The sequence below is a fragment of the Canis lupus genome, chromosome 7, assembly GCF_048164855.1.
Source record: "Canis lupus baileyi chromosome 7, mCanLup2.hap1, whole genome shotgun sequence".
NCBI classification, from domain to species: Eukaryota; Metazoa; Chordata; class Mammalia; order Carnivora; family Canidae; genus Canis; species Canis lupus.
In genome coordinates, this window is record NC_132844.1 from 68,406,764 (window position 1) to 68,433,829 (window position 27,066).

Genomic DNA, 27,066 nt, shown 5'->3' on the forward strand with positions numbered 1-27,066 from the left:
TCAGAGCTTTAGAAGCTAACTGAACTAACCACCGAGTGGGAAAACAATCACTTCAAGGTGCCTCCCCACAAAACAAAACCCTAAATAGACTAATTGAGCAATGTTTCATTAAGCTTCAACCCACCAGTAACAAAGAACAAATTCCAAAGTGCCGTTTCAGAAATACCACAAGGTATATACCCTTTAAAAGTCAGATTTCAAATATTACTAGTTACTAGATAGTTGTACTTAATGTACATTCTCTTATTTTTAACTTCAAATTAATCCAGCAAGGTAGACAGATAGTACACTGCACTTTACAGAAGAGGAAACTGAGGCTTACAGAAATGTAACTTATAGAAGTCAACAAAACCAGTAAGCAGTAGCACAGAATTCAAACTTAGGCCTGACTTGAAAGGCTGTGACATTTAAGAGTTTTCTCCTCTACTACACTATGTCCCAAAAAAGAAGAAAACAAAGTATCTTCCTATTTTGAATATTAGAAAACAGAATTTATAGAGAAAGGGCCAAACAAAAGCTAATGGATTCCACTATTCCCAAACTGCTTATCTGCCATTCCCATCAAGGCCAGACAGCTGAATAAATGGCCCACAGAAGCTGTGGAGATCCAGCCCACGGGGAGCTCCATTTGCTAAATCAGTATTTCTTAAGGAATATCTGCCTTGTATCTGGCAACATGCAGAAGTACCTTATGTTTCTCTTCCCTGAGGTTACTATATTCAGAGCAAGGGAAAGGAGCTAATGTGAATAATGCACTGACTCAACCAAACTCCAGACTGATGCCAAAAAGCAAACCTCAACCTGAATGGTTCAGATCAAAACCAGCAGGTGAGAGCACTGAGGAGAGAGGCTAACCATTACCAACGCACAAGCTCTGCCTCTTGATGTGGCCAAGGCCAGAGGGGCTGAGCCATTCATCACCAGGCCTACCAGGCCACTACTCTCCCCAGCCTCACAAGGAGGGAGACTTGAGGCCAGTGCCCTGCTTGACCCTGTGACTTCCTTTTCTATTTCAGAGCCCTTCCAAGGGCCAAGAATGAGCAAGCAGTGAGAGAAGCTAATGGCTGGGGAGAAGCAACTGAGGCTTTCAAGTCCTAGGAAGAAAGGCACGAACTCTAGGAAATATGGAGGGAGTCACAAGGGACAGCTTTTAAGAGTAAAACAAGAGTCACCATATCCCTTCCCCAACATCTCCACTACCAGCTATTGAAAATTAGATTCTACGTTAAAAGAAATAAAGCAGAGGAAAAAAAAAAAAAAAGCTAATCCAGCAAGTACAATTTAACCATTTTTCTATGCTTATTAAAAAGCTAATGTGTTTGACATTTCTTAATTGAATTTTTCTTTTTTGAATTTAAATGAATTTAGCAATCACAATGGTAAATTATGTGTATATTATGGTTCCTTCTCTTTCCCCATTTCGGCCATTTCTAAGCTCTTCAGACATTCTAGGAAAAGCACCCAACCTTTCCAGAATTAGCATGGGTTTTAAAAATAAAGCCCAAACCCACTGAAGCTGCACTTTCCCATTCCCAGACAAGCCAAAAGCAGATGGGCCGAAGCAGACAATAGCCAGGGTGATGATGAGGAGCCTGAGTGGACAAGAGTAGAAGCCAGAGAGGACCAAAGAGGGAGCGCAGCTTGGAGAAATGATGCAGAGAAATCCTGGCAGCAAAGTACACACCTTGGCATTGATATAAGGGTCAAAGGGGCCGTACTTTTTGAATTCTTTGATCTCAAGAGTATTCTATAAAAAGGAGAGGAAAAGAAAATGTGATGATAAAATGGATGAAATATATCAAAGCAATGCCCAGCTCCGAGGGGGCCCAACATGAGAACAACTCGGATCTGCCTTCTGGGTGCCTGGAAAGGAAGTTAATGGGGAAGGCAGGTTTGAGGGCACAGCACTCATCACCCCCTCTTATCCAAGCATCCAACTGGAACCACATTAATGGTTTTTAAATAGATCAATGTGGTACTACTATCTCGAGCCATTAGGTTCTTCCAGCTATTGCAAACGTCTTGCCCAGCCCCTGCCCCACCCACCTGCCTGTCAGATACTCAGAACACTGGGCTGGTGTCCCACCTATCAACAGGATACTCCAGGGGGGAGGCAGCTGTGAGCAGGACAAGCTAGCACACTCAAGTGGTTCAAAAATCCAAGCAGCTGTGTTCCAAGGCAAAAGTGAGCAAAGACAGGATTAGAAATGGTTGCCGAAAATTTCTTAAACGAGAAGGACTTAATGGGTGTTTAACACCCATTAATAGTTTGTTTAACATTGAGGAATATTAGATTAAAAGCAAACCTCCTTGTACATTTCCTCCAGATAGGAGAAATTATAATCACTTTAGCCAGGAGGAGTAAAACTGCATTTAGATTCTAAAGCTGCAATTCTAGAGACAATTTTCATTCTTAAAAACATCCTCATCAATGATCTTAAATTTCTGTGGCTTACCTATCCAGAAAAAACAGCCTGAGAGGGGAGAGGGAAGCTGATTAACAGCTACAAACACACAATCTCCAAATTGAGAGATTTGGGCACATTGCTTTAATTTTCTTAAACAACTCAGAGTAAAGCTCCCCTTCTGAGTCAGTCATGCTCTTAACAGCTCAATGAGAATGTGCATAGCCTTGCTGATAGGTGGGCTCACAAGAGTAATTTCCTATTTTTTGAGGAATAACCTTGATCTAATCCTACAGGTAATGTAACAATCTCCTCTCAGCAAAGTCATTAGGAGAATAGTCCCGAGCTCACTGAGAAAGAGCAGCATCTCTCTCATTCAAGCAACTAAAAAAAGTACCTGCTTTAGTTCAGAGCACAGAGGAACACAGAATGGCTTGTCACACACAGAAAGCCCACCTCCTCTCAAAGGGACACATGATCTCAGATCCAAACTACAGGAAACGATATTTTATCAGAGGACTGTCTAGAACTTGCATAATGGAAGTAGAACTTTTTCCAAAGGAATCAATGTAAAAAAGAGGAAGTATGGTCTCAGAGTACCTAATCCATGGCCATTTTAAGGTATTTTTGCTCAAATGCTGTCTTTTTTATTTTCTAAGAATTATCTCTGCTTTGTCAAAGCATGGTCACTCTGAAGTTGACATGACACTCTGAAGTGTAAATGATTTTCACTCTGCTGAATTACCTCTGACCTCTGAGGTTACTCAGATGTTTTTGTGAGTTCCTTTTTCAGTCCCGGTACAAGTCTGTCCACTTCTGCCAGCTGTGATGTAGGTAAGACAACAGCATGGTCCACAGAGCACTGATACATACTGGGAGGATTGCTATTTACTGGCTAACGTCGCACTGCCATGTGAATGGTCTAAACACAATGTATAATTAATTAAGCCTGCAGGTTTGCAATGGCCTCTAGGCAATTTTCCGGGATTTGCATTATTTCCCATTTTGCATGTGAGGTATTTAGATCTTCATTATAGCATGACTCCAAACCTGCACAATGTAAATGCATGTAAAATGCATCCTTGGGGTTTAAGATCTCCCTGGTGCACTCACAAGCATAGTGCTGGGATGAGGGGAACCATTTGTAGGGCCTGGAAGAGCTGGTTCCCTGAGATCTGTGCTATGGAACTGAAACAGTGCTAGGCCCACCACGGTCGGGCTATCACCGAATGGAAGAACACTTCTCTTCCTTCCAACCTGTTCGTTGACTCTGGTGTGTGAGGGCCCTTGATGGATGAGCAACCGCACTATCTGGGCATCTCCTTTCCAGGCTGCCAAGTGCAGAGGGTAACAGCCTTTAGAATCAGCCACGTTGGTCAGCGCATCGTTCCTCAAAAGAACCTCAACCACATCCCTAGAAGGCAAAAATCAATGATGAGTTTGCAGAACAGCGCTTCACATGTGAGCAGCATGAAGCCCTTTCAGATACTAGCTCACTTGGCCCCCTTCTACCTGAGCTCATCACCCAGTCTCCTCCTTTTATTCCATGAGCTACATGTACAGCTGCTGATATGCAGCTGAAACATCTTGAGCCAAACCGATACTGCCTATCACCTCCTCATTTCTCTAGGTTTTCTAGACAATCCATCTATATTCCATTATTTTGAATATGTCTGGTCCCCTTGTCTAAACCTTGCAATGTTTCCTTGCTTGTGATATTTAAACAGCATATGGGGATAAAATTTACATAAAGGTAGTCATGCAAAACAAGTATCATTATTCACCACATCATTCAGAGCATTTGGTTATGTGGGAGCTAAGAGCAGACAGGCAGAGCAGAATTAAAGTCGCTGCAAACATAAGCCAGACACATATGGTATCATTTGATACATCCAGAAAGAAGGGGTTGGCTTTCTTAGTGGTGACACCGCTAATGAAGCAGATACAAATGTATAATTATTTCCATGTGCATGGGGTCAAAGAAAACCCCCACTGTAAACAAAAACAGCATCTGGAGATAAACTTGGCTAACAAGCCCTAGTCACTTAAGTTCAAGATTCGCTTTAATTTGGGTGACCCCACTAGTTATTGAGTGGGTTGGGAGGGTTCACTACAGAATCCTTGTTAGCTTTGTCGAAGATGGCCAGAGAGAAGACATAATGAGCACATCTGATATATTTCAGAAAAGTTTCATGTAGGAGGAAACAATCATCACCTCTTTTTGGCACATCAGAGTCCATTAGGCTGGGCCAAATACTGTACAAGTGATACAGAATATCACAAGGTGGCAAGCACCCTGCTCCTGGCTCAACAGAATCTAAAAGGGTTCCAATAATCCCTCCTTATAAAAATGAAACTTCTTTGTATCTCCTAGAGCATGATGCCTCAAACTCTCCTTATCACCCTCTACACTACTGCACTCTGGTTTCCATTCTTCCAAGTCCTGGCAATTCTACTCAATGTCCTCCACTACAGTGCCTGCCCTTGGGCTGAGCCATCACATTCTCTCTCATTTGGAGGACAGTGCCCTCTGGAAAAGGCTGCCAAACCATTTATACCTGTGTCATCTTCTTTTAGACTTCCTCCCAAAGCACAGCTTCTCCAGAAAACTTTCTGTAGAAATCCCACCCAACAACTACTAACCAACACCTAAGAGAATTAAATAGGCCGTATGATTTAGGTATTTTTCTCCTTAAAAATGGTCCTTTGTTTACAAGGCTAACTGTACGAGGGAAGAATGGCAAGCAAAAAGACAGAGTAAATAAATAACTACTTTAATAGGAGGGACGTTTCTTATGACCACTTAATCTATTTTCAGGTTACAAAGGTGCTGGTTACCTAAGAGATTATCCAGCACCTTTATGATCTGGCTGCCCAAATATGACCTTTATATTCAGATCATCATGTAGCCCTGCACCATTTCCAAGTAGAAAAGGACAAACAGAAGAAAAGGTAAAACTTAGCTTTTGAAGTTTTTTAAGGGGTGGAGTAGGATGCTTAAATTATACACTAAAAGAGACTCAGAAACTCTGGTTGGACTGAATTTAGTTTTGTTTTTCCCCTGTTCCTCAACACTACTGCTTGGTAATTCTTTATAGAAACCCAAAAAGACCACCAAAAGGCCTGGGTTCTAGAGCGTAGGACAAGAATATAGCACATTAATACTTACTTATGGCCATTCAAAGCAGCATGGTGTAGAGGTGTATAGCCAGTGCTGTCAACACAGTTCACATTTGGCCCTCTCCAGATGCTATAGAGGTGGGGGGAAAAAAGACTGAAGTCACAAACCAAATTTAGAGCCAGCTAATCGCTTAGAAAATAATTCTCTGTGGTGTTTAACCAAACCAGTTACATCCACATGACTTCTGATAAAGGACAGTAGCTATTTACTACAGAAATGCACAACACCAAGGATACACAATTGTTTGCTGAACAGGGTGTCAGGTGTCAAGATAATAGTGTCATCATTTAAGAGCTTGCTCTTCGGTACCCTTCTCATCTTTTTTTTTTTTTTAATTTTTAAAAAATTAAATCCATTTCTCTTCATATGTTTGAATTCTGCTCCATGACAAGCCATTGAAGTGTTACATCTTCTTTTGTGCATTTTCCTCTAAGTAAACTCTACCCACAACGTAGGGCTCAAACTCACAACCCTGAGAGGAGTCACATGCCCTCTACCAACTGAGCCAGCCAGGCACCCCATGTACCCTTCTCATTTTTAACCACATTATTCACTCAGTCTGGGACTTGTGCCTCTGAATACTCCCAGGATTGTAAAAACAGTTCATTGAAAGATCATCAAAAATAGCACAGAATCAACCATTCAGTCACAGGTATTTAATACCAAGCTCTGCACTGGTGACCGAAGACTTAAGAGAGACTTCAACACAGACCTACAGATAATCTGGATGACTTAACCAGCAAGAACCAAGATGAAAGAATCCACATTAATAAAAGCATCAGGACGTGTGTTAAGATGCAAGAGACAATGGGTCTTTCCTTTGTAAATGTCTTATTGTTAAAAAGAAGAGTAAAAAGATCTATAATTTGAATGCTTTATTTGAATCAGAAAAACTATGGGGATGCCTGGGTGGCTTAGTGGTTGAGCATCTGCCTTTGGCTCAGGGTGTGATCTCAGGGTCCCAAGATCGAGTCCTACATTGAGCTTCCTGCATGGAGCCTGCTTCTCTCTCTGCCTCTGTCTCTGTGTGTGTGTGTGTGTGTGTGTTTCTCTCATGAATAAATAAAATCTTAAAAAAAATACTGTACTATGAAAGCTGAAGTGTCATCTAACTTAATCCTCAAAGCCTTAATTTTTACCTCTGTTTCGCACCTTACTGCACTGCCAGAGCAGCTTTTTTTTTTTTTTTTTAAGAGGGGGGAAGGAGAGAACCTCAAGCAGGCTCCCTGCTCAGTGTGAGCCCGATGCAGGCTTGATCTCATGATGGTGAGATCAGGACCCAACCAAAATCAAGAGTCAGATGCTCAATTGACTGAGCCACCCAGAGGCCCCTTGGCCAGAATTTCCAAAATAATATTAAATAGCAGAGGACAGTCTTGTTTTGTTCTTGCTTTTAATGAATGTCTCTACTGTTGGCAGTTGGTTTGAGATACTCTGTAACATGTAAAGTAAGTATCTTATTTTTTTAAAAAAAGATTTTATTTATTCATTTGACACAGAGAGAGAGAAAGAGAGAGAGAGAGCGAGCACAAGTATAGGGGAGAAGCAGGCAGAGGAAGAGGGAGAAGCAGGGAGCAGGGAGCCCAATGTGTGGCTTGATCCCAAGACCCTGGGATCATGATTTGAATCAAAGGCAGATGCTTAACCAATTGAGCCACCCAGGCACCCCAGAAGTATCTTTTTTTTCCTTTTAAAAATGTTATTAAAAATAGTCATTTAGGGGTGCCTGGCTGACTCAGTCAGCAGAGCATGTGACTCTGGATCTCAGGGTTGTGAGTTTAAGCCCCACATAGGGTATAGAGATTACTTAAAAAAAAAAAAAAAAAAAAAAACACTTTTAAAAAAATAGTTAATTTAAATGCATTTTCTGCATCTGTAACAATAATCCCAGTTTTTCTACATTTAACCAACTAACATGTTGTTATCAATAGGTTTAATACTGAGCCATTCTTTCATTCCTCTAATTTGGCCATTATCTATTATGTCTATCTTGGTGAACTGTACTTAAGAGTGTCTACTTAAGAGTATTTTAATTAGGATTCTCACAACTGCATTCATAAATGAGGCTGATCTAAAGTTTTTGTTTGGGAGGCCCTGGGTGGCTCAGCGGTTGGGTGCCTGCCTTTGGCCCAGGGTGTGATCCTGGAATCCCAGGATAGAGTCCCGCATCGGGCTCCCTGCATGGAGCCTGCTACTCCCTCTGCCTGTGTCTCTGCCTCTCTCTCTCTCTGTGTGTGTGTGTGTGTGTGTGTCTTTCATGAATAAATTAATAAAATATTTAAAAAAAATAAAGTTTTTGTTTCTTGTGGTATGGCTATTGGATATTAGTATTAGGTCTGGGTCACAGATCAGCTGGGCAGCCATCTACCCATTTCTATATTCAGGAATCATTATTAGCATAGAGCACCTAAATCATAAAGAATTACCAGTAAAACCATTTGGGCCCAAAGCCTTTATGCTTAGATGTAGGACACAGCATTAGTTATAACAATAAATTTTGGAAATAGCCCAAAAGTCCATCAATAGAGAAATGATTATGATAAATAACTAAGGAATATAGTAGAACATCACACTGATATCACAATTTATATTGCTATGTAATAAGAAAGAAAAGAGATTATAATATGATGTTAAGGAGAAAAAAGAAACAAAACTATTAATACCATATAGAAAGAAACTATCCGGGAAACTGACCAGGATACTGGATTCAGTACACAAGTTTACTCCATTCCTATCTAAAGTTCTATGAAGTATAGAAACAAGTCCCACCCTACACCACAGATGGATAGATGATAAGACAGACAAACAGGTAGATTCAGGCAAGAAAAAGAGAAAGACTCATCAAGTAACTGACAATGTTGAGGAATTCCTAAAAAGCAGAAATTAGACAAGGTCTGATCTACAGAGGCACAGCCTAGAAAAATGAAATCAAAATAATCACACTCTACGGCATCTGGCTGGCTCAGTCAGTAGAGCATGTGACTCTTGATCTCAGGGTTATGAGTTTGAGCCCCACACTGCGTGTAGAGATTACTTAAAATTAAAAAACTAATCACACACTGCTTTTCACCAATCAGACTGACAATAAAATGAGAATAACAGTATTTATAAAGATCAGGAAAACAAGCACTCTTATATACCACTGGTATGAGTTTGAATTGGTGAATTCCTCTGGGAAGACAATTTGGCAGCATCCGCCAAACCAAAAATAGGTATTCAGTTTGAGCCAGCATTTCCACTTCCTGGCAACTATTCAACAGAAATACTTGTACACATGCACAAAGATATTTGCTTATAAAGGACTGCTTCACTGTGAAAGCAAAAACTACAAACTTCATGTCTGTCAACAGGTGGGCAGTTATATACCAGGTATGCCCATATGATGAATTATTACATAACCATTAACAATAAGAACCACAACAAAGGGGAAAAAACAAGTTGGGACTATGTGTCCTGACACAGAAAAATTTCCCAAAACATACTGTGTTATGGGTAAGCAAAAAAAAAAAAAAAGTAGTCATTGTGTAGTACACAAAATATGAGTCCTTGCTTTAGAAGTATGAATGTACATACACATATAGGGTGGAGAGTGATGGGAAAAGTGGTTGCCAAGAGTTGACAGTGGTTACCAAGGGTAAGGAAATGTGTATTGGGGGACACTACAGATGGTGAAGAGAGATTCTCATGTTCTGCTCTGTATTTCAACACACTGTTTAAAACACAATGAGAAATGCATTCATGTGTTTTTATACTAATAATTTTTTAAAAGAGGGGAAAGAAACTATGCACAGGGAAAAGAGAACTGTTAATAATAAGTGGTTATATATGTGTGACCTGGGTCACTTTAATGAGCATGTCTACATTAGGTTTAAAATCTTAAGATAAATTTTAAGTGAAAAGAGAAGATACGTATGCTTTAGTATCCAGGTTATTTGTTGATTGTCAATTAAGGATGCTGGTAACAGCGTCAGGAGCCTGAGGTACATCCTGGCATCCCTATCCTCCATTGAGCTTGGATTCGTACAGCACTTTCCAAGCAAAGAATTAAAAGCAATTATATCTCTTTGTCACATGTATATGATAACCTCATTTTCTAAACCAAAAATTGTATGCCTGTACCTGACAATGAGAATGATAGAAAGTGAAATGGGTCTGGAAATCTAGGATGTATGATTTTCATACTCATACTCATTTTCAAAGTGACCCACCAGACAAAACATCGTCATTCTATTAAGAAATAGATGACACACTTAGAATCAAAAAACAAATAATTGGCCCCAAATCGGTGGCAGATCCCAAACTTCACATTTGGAGTCTGGCATTTGGCCACACAAGGACTTTATGACCTAACTGGGATGACAAGAGGACATAAAGATGTCGTAGTACAAGGCTGGAATAACAATCCAACAGCAAGATGACTGGAATAAACCAACAGGAGTTGGGAAAAAGAAAATACCAGTACTGGGTCAGGTGGTCAGGAGCACAGGTCTGTGGGCTCTGAGGACTCGTTCAGGAACCTGTTAGCTCCACAATGATCTCAGTCCAGGTCCCAAAATAACCTGAATATAAGACTTAAACTGCCCTTGCTTTTAACAGAAAGGCAGGACTGAGCAAGCTTTCTTTCACTCTCTAACACCTACCTCCATGTCTCTGGTCTAGAGGTGGTTACCCTTGTATATCCCTAAAAACAATTCCAAAGGACAAGGAAGAAAGAAAAAGACTTCCCTGCATAAAGCTGCAACATCTCCAACTAATAAGATCTTCCCCGCCTCCCCTGCTTTTTTCCCTAACTAGCATCTCCTCTGAATATCCATCTAGAAATTTGGGCGAATGGGGAATATATTAAATAACATCTAAATGAAAACAGAGAACTGAATCTCTCTGCTTAGAATTTTCGCTTCACACAGGATGGTAGTAACATCCCCCTCCACCCAAGTTTCTTCCTTTATGGCAGCCCAAGAAAGAGCTATTTACAGTCTGGGTCTTCCTCTCTATCACAGCTGTCCTATTAGGTTTTTCTGATAGTAAATACCAAAGGGTTGTTCACCAATAAACAAAAGCAAAATACAATGCACCAAGAAAATGGGTGGCGTGACAGAGGGACAGTCCAGGAGATTCTGAAACCAAGTCTAACCTGTATAGATCGTACAGAAATGCAATTGCTGCCCTTGATTTGTAAAACAAACCCTCACACTACCCTTGATGGGTCTTAGAAGAGTGCCAGTGACCCTGAATGAAGCAACTATAGTACCCAGGCTAAGAGTTGAGGCTCTGTAGTTAGCTACCTCTGCCACTTGTCAGTTGTAGGACAAGTCCCTTAATCCTTCAAATCTTGTTCTGCATCTGTTAATTCTTCTGTGATAGGCTCCCCAGGACTTAACTGGCTCATGAAAACGAGAACTGGTTCGAACCAGTTTAATAGTATTAGGGTTGAGAAGCCTAAGCTGTGTCACAGCAACCCAACCACACAGACAGCAAGTCTTGCCTTCTGGGACTCAGAAGTGCCTACATTTGGGATGGCATCTAAAGACACTGGAGAGGGCAAGGAAGAATATGGCTGATGAGAACCTGTGGCCTTTGAGTCCCACCTGAAAGGCCTCTCTCCATCCATTTACAAACTGACTACACATTGATCCATGGCAGGTGGCATGCTGGCTCTGGAAGTAGTGATGAAGAAGAACAGGCCAGCCATATAGACACAGTCCACTCTCTACAGTGGGACAGGTGCTGACGGAGGGCCTGCTCATGAGGCTACTTTGCATGTATTCAATAGATAAGTGAAGTGGGCCTCTATGTGCCGGGCCCTGTTCCATGGCCTGGAAATGCAAATGGGAAAAGACAAAGTCTCTGCCTTCATGGATCTTGAATCTAGAGGGAGGTAGAGTGAGCAAATAAACAAATAAATAGAAATATGGTGGTGGGTAATGATAAGTACCATAAAGAAACAAAGCAAAGTAAGAGAATAAAATGTGACAGGCTGACAGTTTAAATAAGGCTGACAGGCTCAGGAAAGACCCCATTAAGAAGGTGAACCTCGGAGAAGAGATGTGAATGAAGGGAAGAAAGGTGCAGTGTGTGTGTTGGGGAGGACAGGTAGAGAGAACATCATATGCAAACAGCCTGAGAAGGAGCAGGCTTGATGTGTAACTGGAGAGCAAGGAGGAGCAGGGGGCTCTGAGTGCAGGGGGCTCTGAGCGCAGGGATCAGGCTCACAGAGGCCACCCAGGTGAGTTAAGGTCAGCGAAGTAACCATAAGCACCTACTATACATCAGGCTTGGGGAAAGACACAAAGTCCACACTAAAGGAGAGGGGGAGCACTTTCAAAATAAGTCCAAACCATGGGGATCAAACACAAAATCTCTAAAAGGGAATCAGAGTTCCTTCAATTTGAATTAAGAGGTCCATTGATGACACCCATATTTATTTTTTTTAAAGATTTATTTATTTATGATAGAGAGAGAGAGAGAGAGAGAGAGAGGCAGAGAACACAGGAGGAGGGAGAAGCAGGCTCCATGCCGGGAACCCAATGCGGGACTCGATCCTGGGTCTTCAGGATCACGCCCTGGGCCAAAGGCAGGCACCAAACTGCTGAGCCACCCAGGGATCCCCGATGACACCCATATTTAAAGCTACATATCGCTCTTCAGACCTAGCAAAACTCAGGCAAAAACCGGAAGTCTCTGTGAAATCAAGTAAGAACAGAAAATACATGGAGACACTCTATCCAGTACAGAAAGTGGCCCATTCAAATGTGCCCTCGCCCATGACACCTTTCCTGACTGCACTGGCTGATATTAATCTCACTCACCTCAGATTTTCCAGATCATCTATGGCAGCTTCACCACGGCATTTATCATTTTTGACCTTGAACTATTGTGAATTCTTTATGCTGCTCATCTGCACCATATATATATATTTTTAAAGATTTTATTTATTCATGAGACACACACACACACACACACACACACACACACACACACACACACACAGAGGCAGAGACACAGGCAGAGGAAGAAGCAGGCTCCATGCAGGGAGCCTGATGTGGGACTCGATCCTGGGTCTTCAGAATCAGGCCCTGGGCTGAAGGTGGTGCTAAACCGCTGAGCCACCTGGGCTGCCCTGCACCATATATTTTAAGCTCTTTAGGGAAATCCCTCATGTTTCCAAGAGCACAGAACTATGCAGGGAATTGACTTGGGGCCACCACTATGCAACTTCTAACACTGGGTTTTTACCAACCTGCTACCTAAATAGACAAGGTCTCTTTGCAGTAACAGACTTGCTACACCTAATCATTAAAAATGGCAACAGTCTCTTGATGGGACCATAAGAATACTGCATTTGAGATGTCTGTCCATAAAGTACAGAGAGAGAAGAACCATAGTTAGCACCAAAGTACCCAGCACATTTTCATCTGTGACTACTCCATGGAATCAGGTCTCAAGACCCAATGATACCCCATAGTGGTCTCTGCTGGCAGTAAGCTTGCTTCGTGTGGCTGCCCAGCTACTTGACTGCTTACTTTACACAAATAATGGCATCTCGATGCGCCAGCAGTGTTCAATCCAGTTTAATTCAATAAATGTTTATGCACTATCTTCCATACGCCAGGGTGCTACAGAGTCTCCATCCTTGAGTAGACTGGGGAAGTCACACAAGTAAACAAATGACAATACTGAACAGTGTGTGACATTCTGGGAAGGAAGTAGCTTACATACATACGCAAAGGGCAGCTTATAGGGAAATGGAAATATGAGAGGCTTTACAGAAGAGAAGATCCTTGGACAGAGCCTTAATGTTGAGAAGGAATCTGCCAGACAGAAGAAACAAAGAGGAAACACCTCAATTCACGGTCTCCCAAGTTGCCCCAGTTTGCTGGGGCAACACAAGTAACTGGAAGTGGCCGGAGCACAGAAGTGAAAGGATGGTGAATGCAAGCATGGAGAGGCAGGCAGAGCCAGCTATGAAAGGTCACGGAAACTACTGAAGTTTTGAGGAGAATCAGATGTATGTTTTAGAGAAATCCTTCTGTTAACAGCTAGGAGATGGGAACCTCAACAGCTAACTTGCTATTTACCATGCTGTTGTGATGGTCTTATATATTTCAGAATTTGAAAAAAAAAAATCATTATGCTAAGCAGTTTTGTAGATGATGGAGAGGAAGAAGTGTGTGACTAGATCCAGGGAGCCTGGCTGGAAGTTAGCAATTCAGGCATGAAGTGAGGACCTGAATGAAGGCAGTCATAAGGAGGACAGAGGAAAAAGGATAGAATCAATGAAAAGAAAATCTGGTGGCTAAATCAGGGTAGGAGCATGAGGGTGGGTGAGAAGGGAAAAATTAAGAGCCAAATGAGAGTAAATTCGGGAGGAAAACCAGGGTCACTTTGTTTTGTGATGGTGATGTTGTCAGGTAGGGGAGAAGAAAAGAGGGGAGGGAGAGAAAGTTTGAACCAGATTATTCAGGGTTGAAATGGATTTGGACTCCCACACATAGATGTCTAGTCAGCAGGTGGGTCGATGAGGGTCCCGAATGCCCTGTGTTGGTTACGTAATTAATTTAAAATGATCATGTTCAAGTGTTTACCTGCATGTGTGTTCCCCACATTTGACCCCTACAACCATATTATGGAGTACCAAAGTACAGAGTGTTATTTCCATCTTTATAGGTAAGAAAACTGAAGTTCGAATGACCTGCTAATCATCATACAGCTAATTCATGCAGCCCTGAAACAAAATCCCATGTTTGACTGTCAGTGCATGTTTTTCCCAGTTTCTCCAGGATCTTGAACTTGACTGTTGAAACAACTTGGAGCTCTGTCCACCTCCTGTGCTAATTCTCAGGAGGTCAAAGGCTCTCAGAGTGCTAAGCCAGGAAAGGGCCTTCTCTAGCACAGCTCTATGAAGAGAGAGCAATGGCAATAAACATGAGGGGTAAGAGGTTCTGAGCAGTTTTCCATACAGTTTCATGAAGTCATTAAGGTCTAAATAGCAGTTTTTCTGCCAAAGGCCTTTGCTGTTTTCCTCTTTCAGTTATCCTAGCAAAGGCATATTTCTCTCTGAACTTGAAGTGGGGCTGGCAGTTTTTCAACATAATGAAACATTATCCAAAGCCAGTCTAATTTTAAAAAGACTTCATCTTACTCAAATTTGACACATCCTCACTAAAATGCCTTCTACATACTTAACTATTAAGGTTTAAACGAAGAGGTAACAAGGAGCCCCTGAAATCATCCCCAATGTCAAAGAAGCTTGTGATCTTTGGAAAAAGACACAGCTCACCAACAAGAAGCAATTAGACACATAACTCCAGAAACAGTGCAACCTCCCCTAAAATCAAGTTAAGGGTGAAAAACTGAACATGTATTTTATTTCTGCTCACTCCTGAACCCCATTAAAATGCAAGTAAAAACCAACAAGGGACAGGAGAAAGAGAACAGTGAACATAAAATGTCAACATTTTTTGGAAAATGAAAAGTATAGAAGTTAGCAGAGCTGAGAAAGTGAATCCCCGTGGCCATAAAAGGGGATGCCTTTTTTGCCTTCACACATACATAGCCTGGGAAGGCTCAGGGATTAGAGATACCAGGTGGTACATGAAGCCAGGGGTAAGGAGCAGTTAAAAACAAGAACTTGATACAAATTCTGTTTATATGGAGGTGTTAGAGCATTACATCTCTGGTTACATCTAGGGCAGCCAGTAGATGGTTACTCCCTGTATCCAGGCAGGAGAAGGTAGATCTGTTCTGTGAAGAAATTGAACTAGATGAGCTCCAGAGGTGGGGACATCAGGAACAGCAGAAGGCAGAGAAGCACGGTACTGAAAACAGAAACCCTAAAAGGAAGTCTATATCCTGAAGGATGTGATCTCAGCTCTGCTCCCAGAATGCTGGCAGCCCCACTCCCATCCCCAAACAGAAACTTGGAAGAGTCTTTCCTGCAGAAGCCAAAGGACTCCCTGGAAAAATTCAACAGATCCTGACTTTGGGGGATTCCCCATCAAAGCAGGTGGGTTCCTGCCCAATCACTCTATATGATATAAAACCTATCCTTGTCAAGTTCTTCCCACCTCTATACAGACCATGCAATTGGTTCTTTAGTGACTTGCTCTTAAATGAAAATGACAACCAAAGACATTTGAGGAGGGTGTTTAACATGAAATTAAACAGCACAAAACAGAATAAAGGGACTCAAAGGAATAGAAATCAGAAAACCAAATAAAATCTCAACCCAAAACAACAGCAGCAACAACAAACTATTATCACACAAAAACAGGACCAGAAAAAAACTGCAATAATCAGTGCAAAGTTTTTGGCAACTAAAAAAGGACAGCAGAAATAAAGAGCTAGAAGATACATCTGAGTAAGTCTCACAAAAAGTGTAACCAAAGAAAAAGATGGGAAATACAAGAGAAAAGATAAGCAGATTATAAGACCAAGAGTTCCAGAGAGAAGAGAAAAGCAGAAAGGAGAATATTATCAAAGACAAAACTTGAGAGATTCTCCTAGAACTGAAGGATACGAACTTCCAGTTGAGAGTCCATCCTATGCTCAGTACAATGAATAATTTTTAAAAAGACCCATCCCCAAGGAACACTGTGAAATTTCTGAATACATTTCAGAAGTCATGGGATAAAGAGAATACATTTTCCAGGAATAAAAAACAGTTGGCACACAAAGGATCGAGTGGCATCAGAATTTTCAATAGTATCTCTGGAAGCCATAAGACAAAAGAGTGATGATTTCAAAATTCAAGAGGTGAAATGATTTCCAACCTAGAATTCTATAGCAGACAAATTATCAGACAAGTATGAGAAGAGAATAAAGTTATTTTTAGACATGCCGGGTCTCAAATTTTACCTCCCACACACCTTTTATCAGGAAGCAACTCGAGGATATGCTTTACCAAATAAATGAGCAAACCAAGAAAGGGGAAAACAGACATCCAGGAAATGGGGCAAAAAAAAAAGGCAAAGGGGATCAGCCATGCAGCAAGCCTCAAGCGTGGCTAAAGGACGCAGGGCTCCAGAGGCCTGCCTGTAGGAGAAAAAGAAACTGATAAGATCTACAGATATGTCTGCCCGGGATGTGGAAAATAGCATTTAAGGATTTAAAAAATATGGTTGTAGTTTGGGAATTAAGAATGAGCTGGGCATAGGAAACTAGAAGACTGACAAGATAGGTAGTTAGTGGACTGTATAGGAAAAAAAAATCAGATTGTAGTATGCTAATTGGGCCAGCAGGTGAATAATACTAACAGCCATTATAATATCAACATAAACATTAGTTACTGCTATAACTAAAAATTGTGAACTATCTGATGGGTGAAGAGGCAGTGGATTAACACAGTGCAAGAAGGCTAAAACCTCTTCACAACAAAGACTGACAGAGGATGCCTAAAAGTTAAAAATCCAGAAACAACAGCAATAAGCATAATAATCCAAAATATGGATGATACAGCTACAGAGGGCTATGAGCTGGAAATGGTTACCGGAAAGGAACTCAGGTGTGTGTAAATGGCCTTCTGGTAAAAACGTCAGAAACAATTCTGACACTACATGACAGATTGGATAAGCCCTAATAAACTATGAAATGTATAATTCTGGTAACTGTGGCTTTTTGTGGCCATGTGTTTTATGTTTTGAGCACAATGAGAGGCAGTGACCTTGAAGGCTTTATTCCCTCATGAGGGAGAAACACCAGCAGAAAGGCAATGCTTCCTTTTAACTTCCCAGCTGACATGACTGACACCCTCTACCTTGGAAGGATGGCCTCCTTGGTCCACAAAGCCAGCAAAGAGTGCTCCTTTGCCTTCTGCCAAGAACAACGGTGTTCAGAAGAGACACACTGGTTACGTCCAGTGTTGCTCTCTACGGCATTCTATTCGGGGCCCTTCTGCTTCTAGACCACATACACACACATGTCAGCAAGTTGCATTATGGCAGGGAGACAGTCCTTGGACATTCACTGCAAGAATGGCTACTTTCTGAGGTAAGCCTAGCACTGCCTCCAATGTCTACAGCAGGGGGCCAGAATCTGAGCTGGCAGCATGAGGGGGTGCACAATGAAACTGCTGTCTCACTGTGGACTTGGACATGACACCTAGGAGGTATGCTGCCATGAAGCGAACGCCACTAAAGGAGTTCTCTGCTGTTACTATAATGTATTCAGAAGGATTGATGTATAAATGAAATTTTTCCAAGCCATAGCTCCCCCATGGTTTACACTATTACTTTGGGGCCCTTATCTTTTATTTGATTCAATTTACCTTGACATGGCTTCTTAACACTGTTTCTGTTCCATAGCTGCAAGAAAAGTTAGTACTAAACTGCATGAAAATGACCTCTAGAGTTCAAAATTCTGATTCGAACTGGCGAATCAGTCAATGCGTTCAGTCCCTGAGCAAGACAAACAGCTGTCACACTGTATGCTCTATGACAGCAGGGACTGTGCCTGTCTCGTGCCACCTTCCCAAGCAGCAACTACATAGTATCTGGAGCCCAGAAGGAAGAAAGAGAAATGCCATTGTGCTTTTCTAGGTACCTTGCAGTAAATAAGACCAAGTCCCTGCTCTAAAGAACTTCAGAGACACAGAAACAAAAAGTATAATGCAATGTGATTTGTGTTATAAAAGAACTGTGCGGGGGATCCCTGGGTGGCTCAGGGGTTTGGCGCCTGCCTTTGGCCCAGGGCGTGATCCTGGAGTCCCCGGATTGGATCGAGTCCCACGTTGGGCTCCCGGCATGGAGCCTGCTTCTCCCTCCTCCTGTGTCTCTGCCTCTCTCTGTGTCTATCATAAAAAAAATAAATAAATAAATCTTCTAAAAAAAAAATAAATAAAGAACTGTGCAAACGCTAAGGGAAGAAGGCTGGGATGAATGGCATTCCATTAGCAAGAAAAGGGATGAGCAGGATTTGCAGACAGCAGGGAGAATGTGTGATCACACTGCAGCCAAGGTGATCTTGTAAAAGCAGACACTTCATGGTTTTCTGCATTCTTCCACTCAGGGTCTCCTGTCCTAGAAGGCCAGGCTCCTTTGTCCCTCCTCTTCAACTCCCCATTCCAACTGACCTCTTTAATTCCTATCCAGCTTGAGCAAAGCTCTCCTCCTCAGGGAACTCCTTTCTTTTCTTCCCAGGCCAGGCAAGACTGGCTCTTCATGAGCTACTTATAGAGCTTCTTTTACTTTGCCCTTATTACTCCAATTTCAGTTTGTGGAGTTCTGTATTTGTCACTATTTGACTGTCTTTCTCACTAGAATACAAACAACTATGCTTACCACTATATACTCACTGCCAAGAAAGCAGTGCACCTGCCACACGCTGCAAGCTCAAAGATTAAGAGAAATCTACATCTAATGGCATGAGGGGGGACTAGCTACTCAAAGAAAAGTATGGTAATTTTTAGATTATAGAGACTATAAGAACTCAAATATCTTCTGTCAAGTTCCTTCTTTCCTTTCTTAAATATTTTATTTATTAGAGAGAGAGAGAGAGAGAGAGAGAGACTGAGCAGGGAGGGAGAGGAAAAGCAGACTCTGAGCAGGGAGCCTGATGTGGGGGCTTGGCCCCATGACCCTGAGATCACGACCTGAGCCAAAGGCAGACACCTAACCGACTGAGCCACCTAGGCGCCCCTGCCAAGTGATTTCTTAGGTAAAAAAATACTGCACAGGGCAGCCCGGGTAACTCAGTGGTTTAGCGCCGCTTTCGGCCCAGGGTGTGATCCTGGAGACCCGGGGTCGAGTCCCACATTGGGGTCCCTCCCTGCATGGAGCCTGTTTCTCCCTCTGTCTGTGTGTGTGTGTGTGTCTCTCATGAATAAATAAATGAAATCTTAAAAAAAAAATACTGCACAAATTTTACTACATATGCATGCAGATTCATTCCACCCTAAGATAACATGTTACCTAGAAAGAAAAAGCACTATTTCTTCTCTTGTTTAGTGAAAATGTGTGTGTGTGTGTGTCTGTGTGTGTGTCTGTGTGTGTGTCTGAATAAGTGCTTATAAGAATGATTTGCTCCCTGGCTTGTCAAAGTCCAGGGGCTTCACTGGGCTGAGGTGGGAAGGTAGGGTACCTTAATCAGTCACATTTGAGGACAAAGATGCCTTGCCTTAGAGAAATCATAAATCTTGACTTATATCTGTTGTCCCAGAATAATTATTAACAGCATCCTGACCTGGACAATAAATTATATGGTCACTTTACTCCATCCAGACTTTGAGACCCATTTCTTTAATTTTGACTCTAAAAGGCCTAGAAACAACAGCAAACATTAAATGTTTACCTTGACCCAAGTAGACTTTAATTAAGCGGATTAAATAACTATTTACTTTTCACCAGAACTCTAAAAGGGAGTCCTAGGAAACTGACAAGTTGAGAGGTAAATAACTTAACCGGGGGTATAGAGCTAGAATGGGTGACACTGGGTTTAACTCCAAAATCTTAACCACTGTGCTATATGCAACTTCTTGAAATATGCTCTCCCCACTATTTTTCTCATTCATGAATAAGATGACTCCCCCATAGCTCATACTCTCTTATTTCTGCCCTGCTTCACATTCCCTACTCCTCATTCATTCTGTCTTGCTCCTTTTCTTTCTCACCAGGGTCATAGGAAACTAATAAAAAGGGCTGAGAGAGAAAGGCACTACGTTCTAGGTAGAAAATAAGTCCCAGAGGGCAAGGAGTAGAGGCAGTTAACTGAAAGACTCTTAATAACATTTTCAGAAATCCAATTAGTGACAAACTTCATTACTTAAGGTAACTATTGAAAGTATCAACAGTATAAAGATACAAATTGACTGAATTCATTTAATCTAAAGGTATTTAAGATGACTACCGTTGTTTTAAGGAAATTAAAATGACAAAAATTTCAATATATGGAAGTTAATACCTGCAAAAGGGATGAACACCTCAAATGAAATTTATTATGAGATTCCAGGTCCTACATACACCATGTTCCTAAGGGCCCAAGCACCACAGACAAAAATAGTATTATGGATGTGGCTAACATGAAATCTTAATGTCAAAGATCTCAATTTTATTCACACATGCAACTGACCCATATGTGTAAAGCCTAGACTTCAAACAGATTAAGCTGCAAAATCTCTAGTAAATAACCTAACCCCTATGTACAGTAGAGATGTCACTTGCCCTCTCCCTAACCTGAGAGGGTTATTTTTATGGAATAAATGGGAGAATGTGGGTGAAAAACCCTGTAAACTGGTTATTTTTATGGAATAAATGAGAGAATGTGCATGAAAAAACCTGAAAAAAATATAAGGGCTTGACTCAGGATCTAAAGTGAGGCAAGGCATTCTAAAGAATGAGAACAGTCAGTATATACGTGCTGACACGAGAAAACATGCAAGATATATGATGTGGGAAATGCACCTGCATAACAGTATATAGAGTATGATCTCATTTCTGTTGGAATGGTGTATTTTTCTAATCCTTTGCTTATATATGGAAGGCTATGTACCAAACAGTTTAGACTGATGAGTTCTGGGGAGTGAGTCATGCATTACTTATGTAATAGAACACACAAATATATACACAGACGTACACACACACATACACAAACTGATAAAGACTCACTTCTCTCCTTGACCAAACTTTAGTCAGGTTCCTCTGAGTATTCTTTTCAACTAGGCCTTGACTTTGGTCCTCATCCTGTCTTTGGACTGCTGAGGTAAGTTTTAGCAAGAATCCTGTTAAGTTCAACAAGAGCTTTCCCCACCCTATCTGATACAGTTTCTCATCCCCCACCTTTGCGGTTTAAGTCCTTGGCCTGCCTTTGGCAAGAATCCAGTTAGGTCAGTTTAGCAAGAATCCCCCTACCCTGCTGCTTCCTCTTAGGAATGTTTCATCCCCTGACCCTTTACCCTCCCTGCTCCTTGGCTATAAATCCCTACTTGTCCTTGTTATATTCAGAAGGGAGCCTCATCTTTTTTCACTTGCAGTGGTCTTCAACAAACTCTTCCTTACTGTTTTATCAATAGTGAGACAATTTTTAACCCCTCCCCAAATACACGCCTACCTTTTCTTTTTTCTTTTTTTTCTTTTTTTAAGTGAAGCCAGATCTATTTCAGGGACACAAATTCTGTTTATGAGATTCTTAAGAGTTCTTTTAAGAAGGAGTATGGAGAAAATTGATTTCTGGACTTGGCCTCCTTTTTAAAAAAACCTCTTGTGGTGTTTGATTTTTCCAGCCTCTGGCGGATGAAAATCAATTATTCCCATTTGCTTCTGAATGGAGCTCTTCAATTACAGAGGCTAAGAACAAGCTTGCCCAAAAGAGGGCAGTACCAGTCCCCAGGGGAAGGGAACAAATGAGTCAGTGATTTCAAAGGCTAGTGGACTTTAGGGGATGTTGTAGGAATTGTACATAATGGCTCTTTACCTCTAGTTTAAGTGACAGTGAGGTTAGGGGAGGTGAGTGAGTCAACAGGGGGTTACCGAATCCCAGATATTCCACATCCTAAAACTGTTCACAAATTTGTCCCTTCCTCTCCACTTCCAAAATTGCTATCTTACTCCTGAAATAATCTCCAAAATGATCTTGATTGCCTTAAGTCTCTCTCTCTCAACAAAAAATAAAAAACACTTTTGGGGTGCCTGGGTGGCTCAGTCGGTTAAACGTCTGCCTTCGGCTCAGGTCATTGGGCTCCCTGTTCAGCGGAGAGTCTGCTTCTTCCCCTCCCATTCTCCTTGCTTGTGCACACTCTCTCTTTGTCAAATAAATAAATAAAATCTTAAAAAAATTTTTTTTTCTACAATGTTGTCACTATTAACTTTCTAAAATACGTACACAATCAGATATTCCTCCCAAAGAGCTTTTGATGGCTCTCTCTTGCCTATGGGGAAAGCTTCGTAGTCTGCCATGCAATAAGGATCTTCCCAAGCCCTTCCCAGTTACCCAGTCACCTGACTCTACCACCTTCCACACTCTTGTACACATCCTGGACACCAGCTACGTGTCACCTGTCTTTATGCTTGCTATTCTGACTCATCCTATTTTAAACTCTGTGAAATCTCAAACATCCTTCAAAGCCCCAGTGAAATGTCATCCCACTTTTCAGACTGAATTAACTTCACCCACAGCTTTTCTTTATAGTCCTCTATTCAAAACCTTCCAATACTCTGTTTTATTTGCTTACAACAAACCTGTCTCCTTCATCAGAGTATGAACTCCTCAAGGGCAGGGGCCTTGTTTTTATTCCTCTCTCAATCTCCAGTGCCTAAAACCATCTTGCCCAAAACTTTTAATTTAGAGACGGGAAAACTGCGGAAAAGAAAACAGCCAGTAAAAAAAAAAAAAAAAAAAAGAAAAGAAAACAGCCAGTAAATAGCTGAACTAGACTGAAAATGGAAGCCGCCTATCTTCCTGTGAAATGTTCTTTTTACTATACCACCTGCGAGGAGAAACCTTCCTTCCTTCCTCATATGACATTTGTCCTGAGCTCTCTCCTTCCATCACCTTTCCTGCCTTCCTTCCCTTACTTCTTCTCTTCATGAAGTGACCAAGAGGTTTGAACATTCAGTCCAGCACACAATTAAACACTCTCATTGTTAAGGCTCAGAGTCATTCTGCGAATGGGTAAATCCCAGTGTGAGGAATGGTCTGGTACTGTAAGGCCAGGTGAAAGGAAAGGAGGTGAGGTGAAGTCCATGAGGTTTGCAGATGAAGCCAGAGCACTCTGAGGGGGCTAAGGGGCAGCAAGTAATCTCTCGGCTGTGGCTAACTGTGCCCCCCCACCCCACCCCCGGCATCTGGTCCATGACCAAGACTTCTTATTCAAGTGCCACCATCTACTCTGAACCAAGAGACTCAGGATATAAGTAACTATCTCCTTCTCAGAATCACTTTACTAGTAACCCCCTCCCTGCTTTCATTCTACATAGCCAAAGTAACTTCCCCCAAGCAGATGGTTTCATATCTAAAAATCACACTCTGTTCTTAAAGAAAACAAGGCAATTATTTCTGAAAATACATACTTAACAGGTTATACAGATGAATTTTGCTGTGTTAAGCTTTTCTGATTAAACTTATTTTTAGAGGGCAGCCCGGGTGGCTCAGCGGTTTAGCGCTGCCTTCAGCCCAGGGCGTGATCCTAGAGACCAGGGATTGAGTCCCACGTCGGACTCCCTGCGTGGAGCCTGCTTCTCCTTCTGCCTGTGTCTCTGCCTCTCTCTCTCTCCTCTCTGTGTATTCTCATAAATAAATAAATAAAATCTTTTAAAAAATAAAAATAAAAAATAAACTAATTTTTAGGGACACCTGGGTGGCTCAGTGGTTGAGCGTCTGCCTTTGGCCCAGGGCGTGATCCTGAATCCCGGAATTGAGTCCGCATCGGGCTCCCTGCGTGAAGCCTGCTTCTCCCTCTGCCTGTGTCTCTGCCTCTCTCTCTCTCTATCTCTGTCTCTCACTAATAAATGAATAAAATCTTAAAAAAAAAAACCCCAAAAAACTAATTTTTAAAGTCATTTCTCCCTAACTTAGTAAGTGCTGTAGCCACCTAGTTGCAATTTCCATTAGTGAAAACAGCTAAACAAGGCACATTACTTTGGAAAATTAAAAACAAAACAAAACAAAACAACAACATAACTTTTGGCTTTAACTAAGTCCACTCACTTTTTTGTCTCTATTTGTACTATGTTTCAATCTAGTTTAATCCCAGAGCCTGTCTCAGGAACTCTGCTGCGATCTGCATTTAATCAGCCTCCCAAATCTGTGCTATTTGCCCAATTCCTTTCCTACCTTTCCCCAAAAGCACCCATTACCCTGTCCTTGGAGTCTGGCCAAAAATCAGCACTCACACTGGATGACTAGGAACCATGGCAAAACACCTGACAGAAAAAGCAAGGCCATGCTGTGTCCAGTATCTACCAAATCAGAAATAAGAGACTTGACCATAAAGGCTGGAAAATAGTTTCCCAAACTGGATGGCTTTCCCACAAACAACTTTTTCTTTCTCAAATTTTAAATGTACAAGTCAAGAGGCAGCCATTTACAAAAACCAAAAACTCTCTATGGGAAGAAATACAGCTTCACATATCAATGAATAAGAGGAAAGCCCTTATCACTTCCCAAAGACCTAGAGTATGAAGAAACCCAGAGAATCTATTTTTTTTTTAACCCAGAGAATCTTTAATGAGTCTAAGATGTGTTTTAGAAATACAATAGCTGCAAACAGAGTCTACTAGGTATATATTAGACACTTTATGTTAGCTCTATTTTTCATTCTAAACAGTAAAATAAGAACTTGCGCGCTACAAGTTTTAACATGCTCAGAGAAGCGATTAGTACATAAAACTAAAGACAGGTGAAGTCACTTGCCCAGTGATACATAGCTAGCATAGGGAGCCAGCAAGCAAAGTTGTTCTCCCTGACCCACCATTCTGTTAATAATGAAAGCCTTAGTCTTATTAATGAAAGTCCTTAAAAAGTTCTAATGATATCTCTGTATTAGATCTTCATACTTATGCCTTTGTGCACACACAAATACAGCGATTACTGGCAAAAATTTAGAGACTGACTCAAAGTCAAGATTATGCCTCTTACCTATAACATGAACCAAAAATCCCGTCCTTCCAACAGGTTCTTTGAAAAGATTGATATAATTAATAAATGTCTAGCCAGGCTAATCAAGGAAAAAAAGAGAAGACACAATTACTAACATCAAAAATGAAAGAGGAGTCATTATTACTGATCCCATGGACTTTAATAGGATAATAAAAGATTATAAACAACTCTATATCCACAAATTTCCTAATTTACATGAAACAGACAAATTTTGGGGGCACCTGAGTGTCTCAGTTAGTTAAGTGTCTGACTCTTGATTTTGGCTCCAGTCATGATCTCAGGATCCTGGGATAGAGCCCCATGTAGGGGGGAGGGGGTCCATGCTCAGCGGGTAGTCTGCTTGAGATCCTCTCCCTTTCCCTGTGCCCCTTCCCCCTTGCTTGTGAATGCTCTCTCAAATCAATCAATCAATCTTTAAAAGGAGAGGGGGTACCTGGGTGGCTCAGTCAATTAAGTATCTGCCTTCAGCTCAGGTCATGATCGATCTCAGGGTCCTGGGATTGAGCCCTGCATCGCGTTGGGCTCCCTGCTCAGCAAAAAGTCTACTTCTCTATCTCCTTCTGCCCCTCACCCAGCTTATGTGCTCTCTCTCTCTCAAATAAATAAATACAATCTTTAAAAAGAAAAAAAGGAAATAGATGAATTCTTACCAAAATTCACACAAGAAATAGATCATCTGAATGGTCTTATATCTAGTTTAAAAACTGACATAAAAATTAATAACCTTACAAAACACAAGGCACCATGCCCAGATGGTTTCACTAATTAATTTTACGAAACATTTAAAGAAATGATACCAATTCTCTGCAATCTCTTCCAGAAAAGCAAAGCAAAGGGAAGACCTCCTAACTCATTTGAAGAGGCCAGCACTACCTTAATACCAAAACCAGACAAAGATATTACAAGAAAAGAAAATTACAGACCACTTTCTCTCATGACATAGATGCAAATATCTTTAAAAAAAGACTAGTAAATCAAACATAACAATACATGAATAGAATTATATGCCATGACTGAGTGGAATTTATTCCAGGTATACAAGAGTGGTTCAACATTGGAGAATCAATTAATGTAACCTATCATATCAACAAGGTAAAGAAGAGAAATCATATGTTCATATCAAGATATGCAGAAAAAGCATCTGACAAAAACCCAACACCCCCTCATGATAAAAATTCTCAGAAAATTAGGAATAAAGAAGAGCCTCCACATTTGATTAAGAATAAATATACCTGTAGCTAATATCATACTTAATGATGAGAAACTAGATGCTTTCCCCTAAGATCAAGAACAAAACAAGGATGTCCCCCCTTCATCACTCCTACTCAGTGTCCTAGCTAATGCAGTAAGAAAAGGAAAAACAAAGGGGTGGCTCAGATGGTTGAACATTCGACTCTTGATCTCAGCTCAGGTCTTGATCTCAGGGTCGTGAGTTAGGGTGAAGCCTACTTAAAAAAAGGAAATAAAAAGTATTCCAATTGAGGGGTGCTTGGCTGGCTCAGTCAGAGAAGTGTGCAACTCTTGATCTTAGGGTCATGAGTTTGAGCCCCATATTGGGATAGAGATTATTTTTTTAAAAAATTTTTAAGTATTCAGATTGGGAAAGAAATAAAACATAACATGCAAAATCCTGAAGAATCAAAAAATAATCCTCCTAAAACTCAGTAATTATAGTAAGGGTGCAGGACACAAACTATACAAAAGTCAATTGCTTTCCTAGATACTAGTAATGAACCACTGAAGTTGACATTATACCACTTACAATAATTAGCACTGCAAAATGAAATACTTTAGTATGAATCTAACAAAATATGAACAAGATCTATATGAGGAAAATGATAAAACTCTGATGAAAGAAATCAAAGATCTAAATAGAGAGGCATTCCATGTTCA

The 27,066-nt window shown here is 41.1% G+C and overlaps 1 protein-coding gene across 11 annotated transcripts in view; it reads right to left on the reverse strand.

Moving 5' to 3' along the window:
- Positions 1-27,066, reverse strand: part of ANKS1A (ankyrin repeat and sterile alpha motif domain containing 1A) — a 178,698-nt gene that overhangs the window by 100,282 nt on the left and 51,350 nt on the right. For 6 of the 11 annotated variants that reach the window (XM_072833348.1, XM_072833352.1, XM_072833356.1 and 3 more), the window contains exons 2-4: positions 5,575-5,655; positions 3,663-3,819; positions 1,685-1,747 (exon numbers count right to left, since the gene is read on the reverse strand). In XM_072833348.1, coding sequence (XP_072689449.1) covers positions 1,685-1,747; positions 3,663-3,819; positions 5,575-5,655 — 301 coding nt within the window. Of the gene's footprint in view, positions 1-1,684; positions 1,748-3,662; positions 3,820-5,574; positions 5,656-25,152; positions 25,212-27,066 lie in introns of those variants that run through there. The other 5 variants (XM_072833355.1, XM_072833354.1, XM_072833350.1 and 2 more) reach the window with 2 other exon arrangements.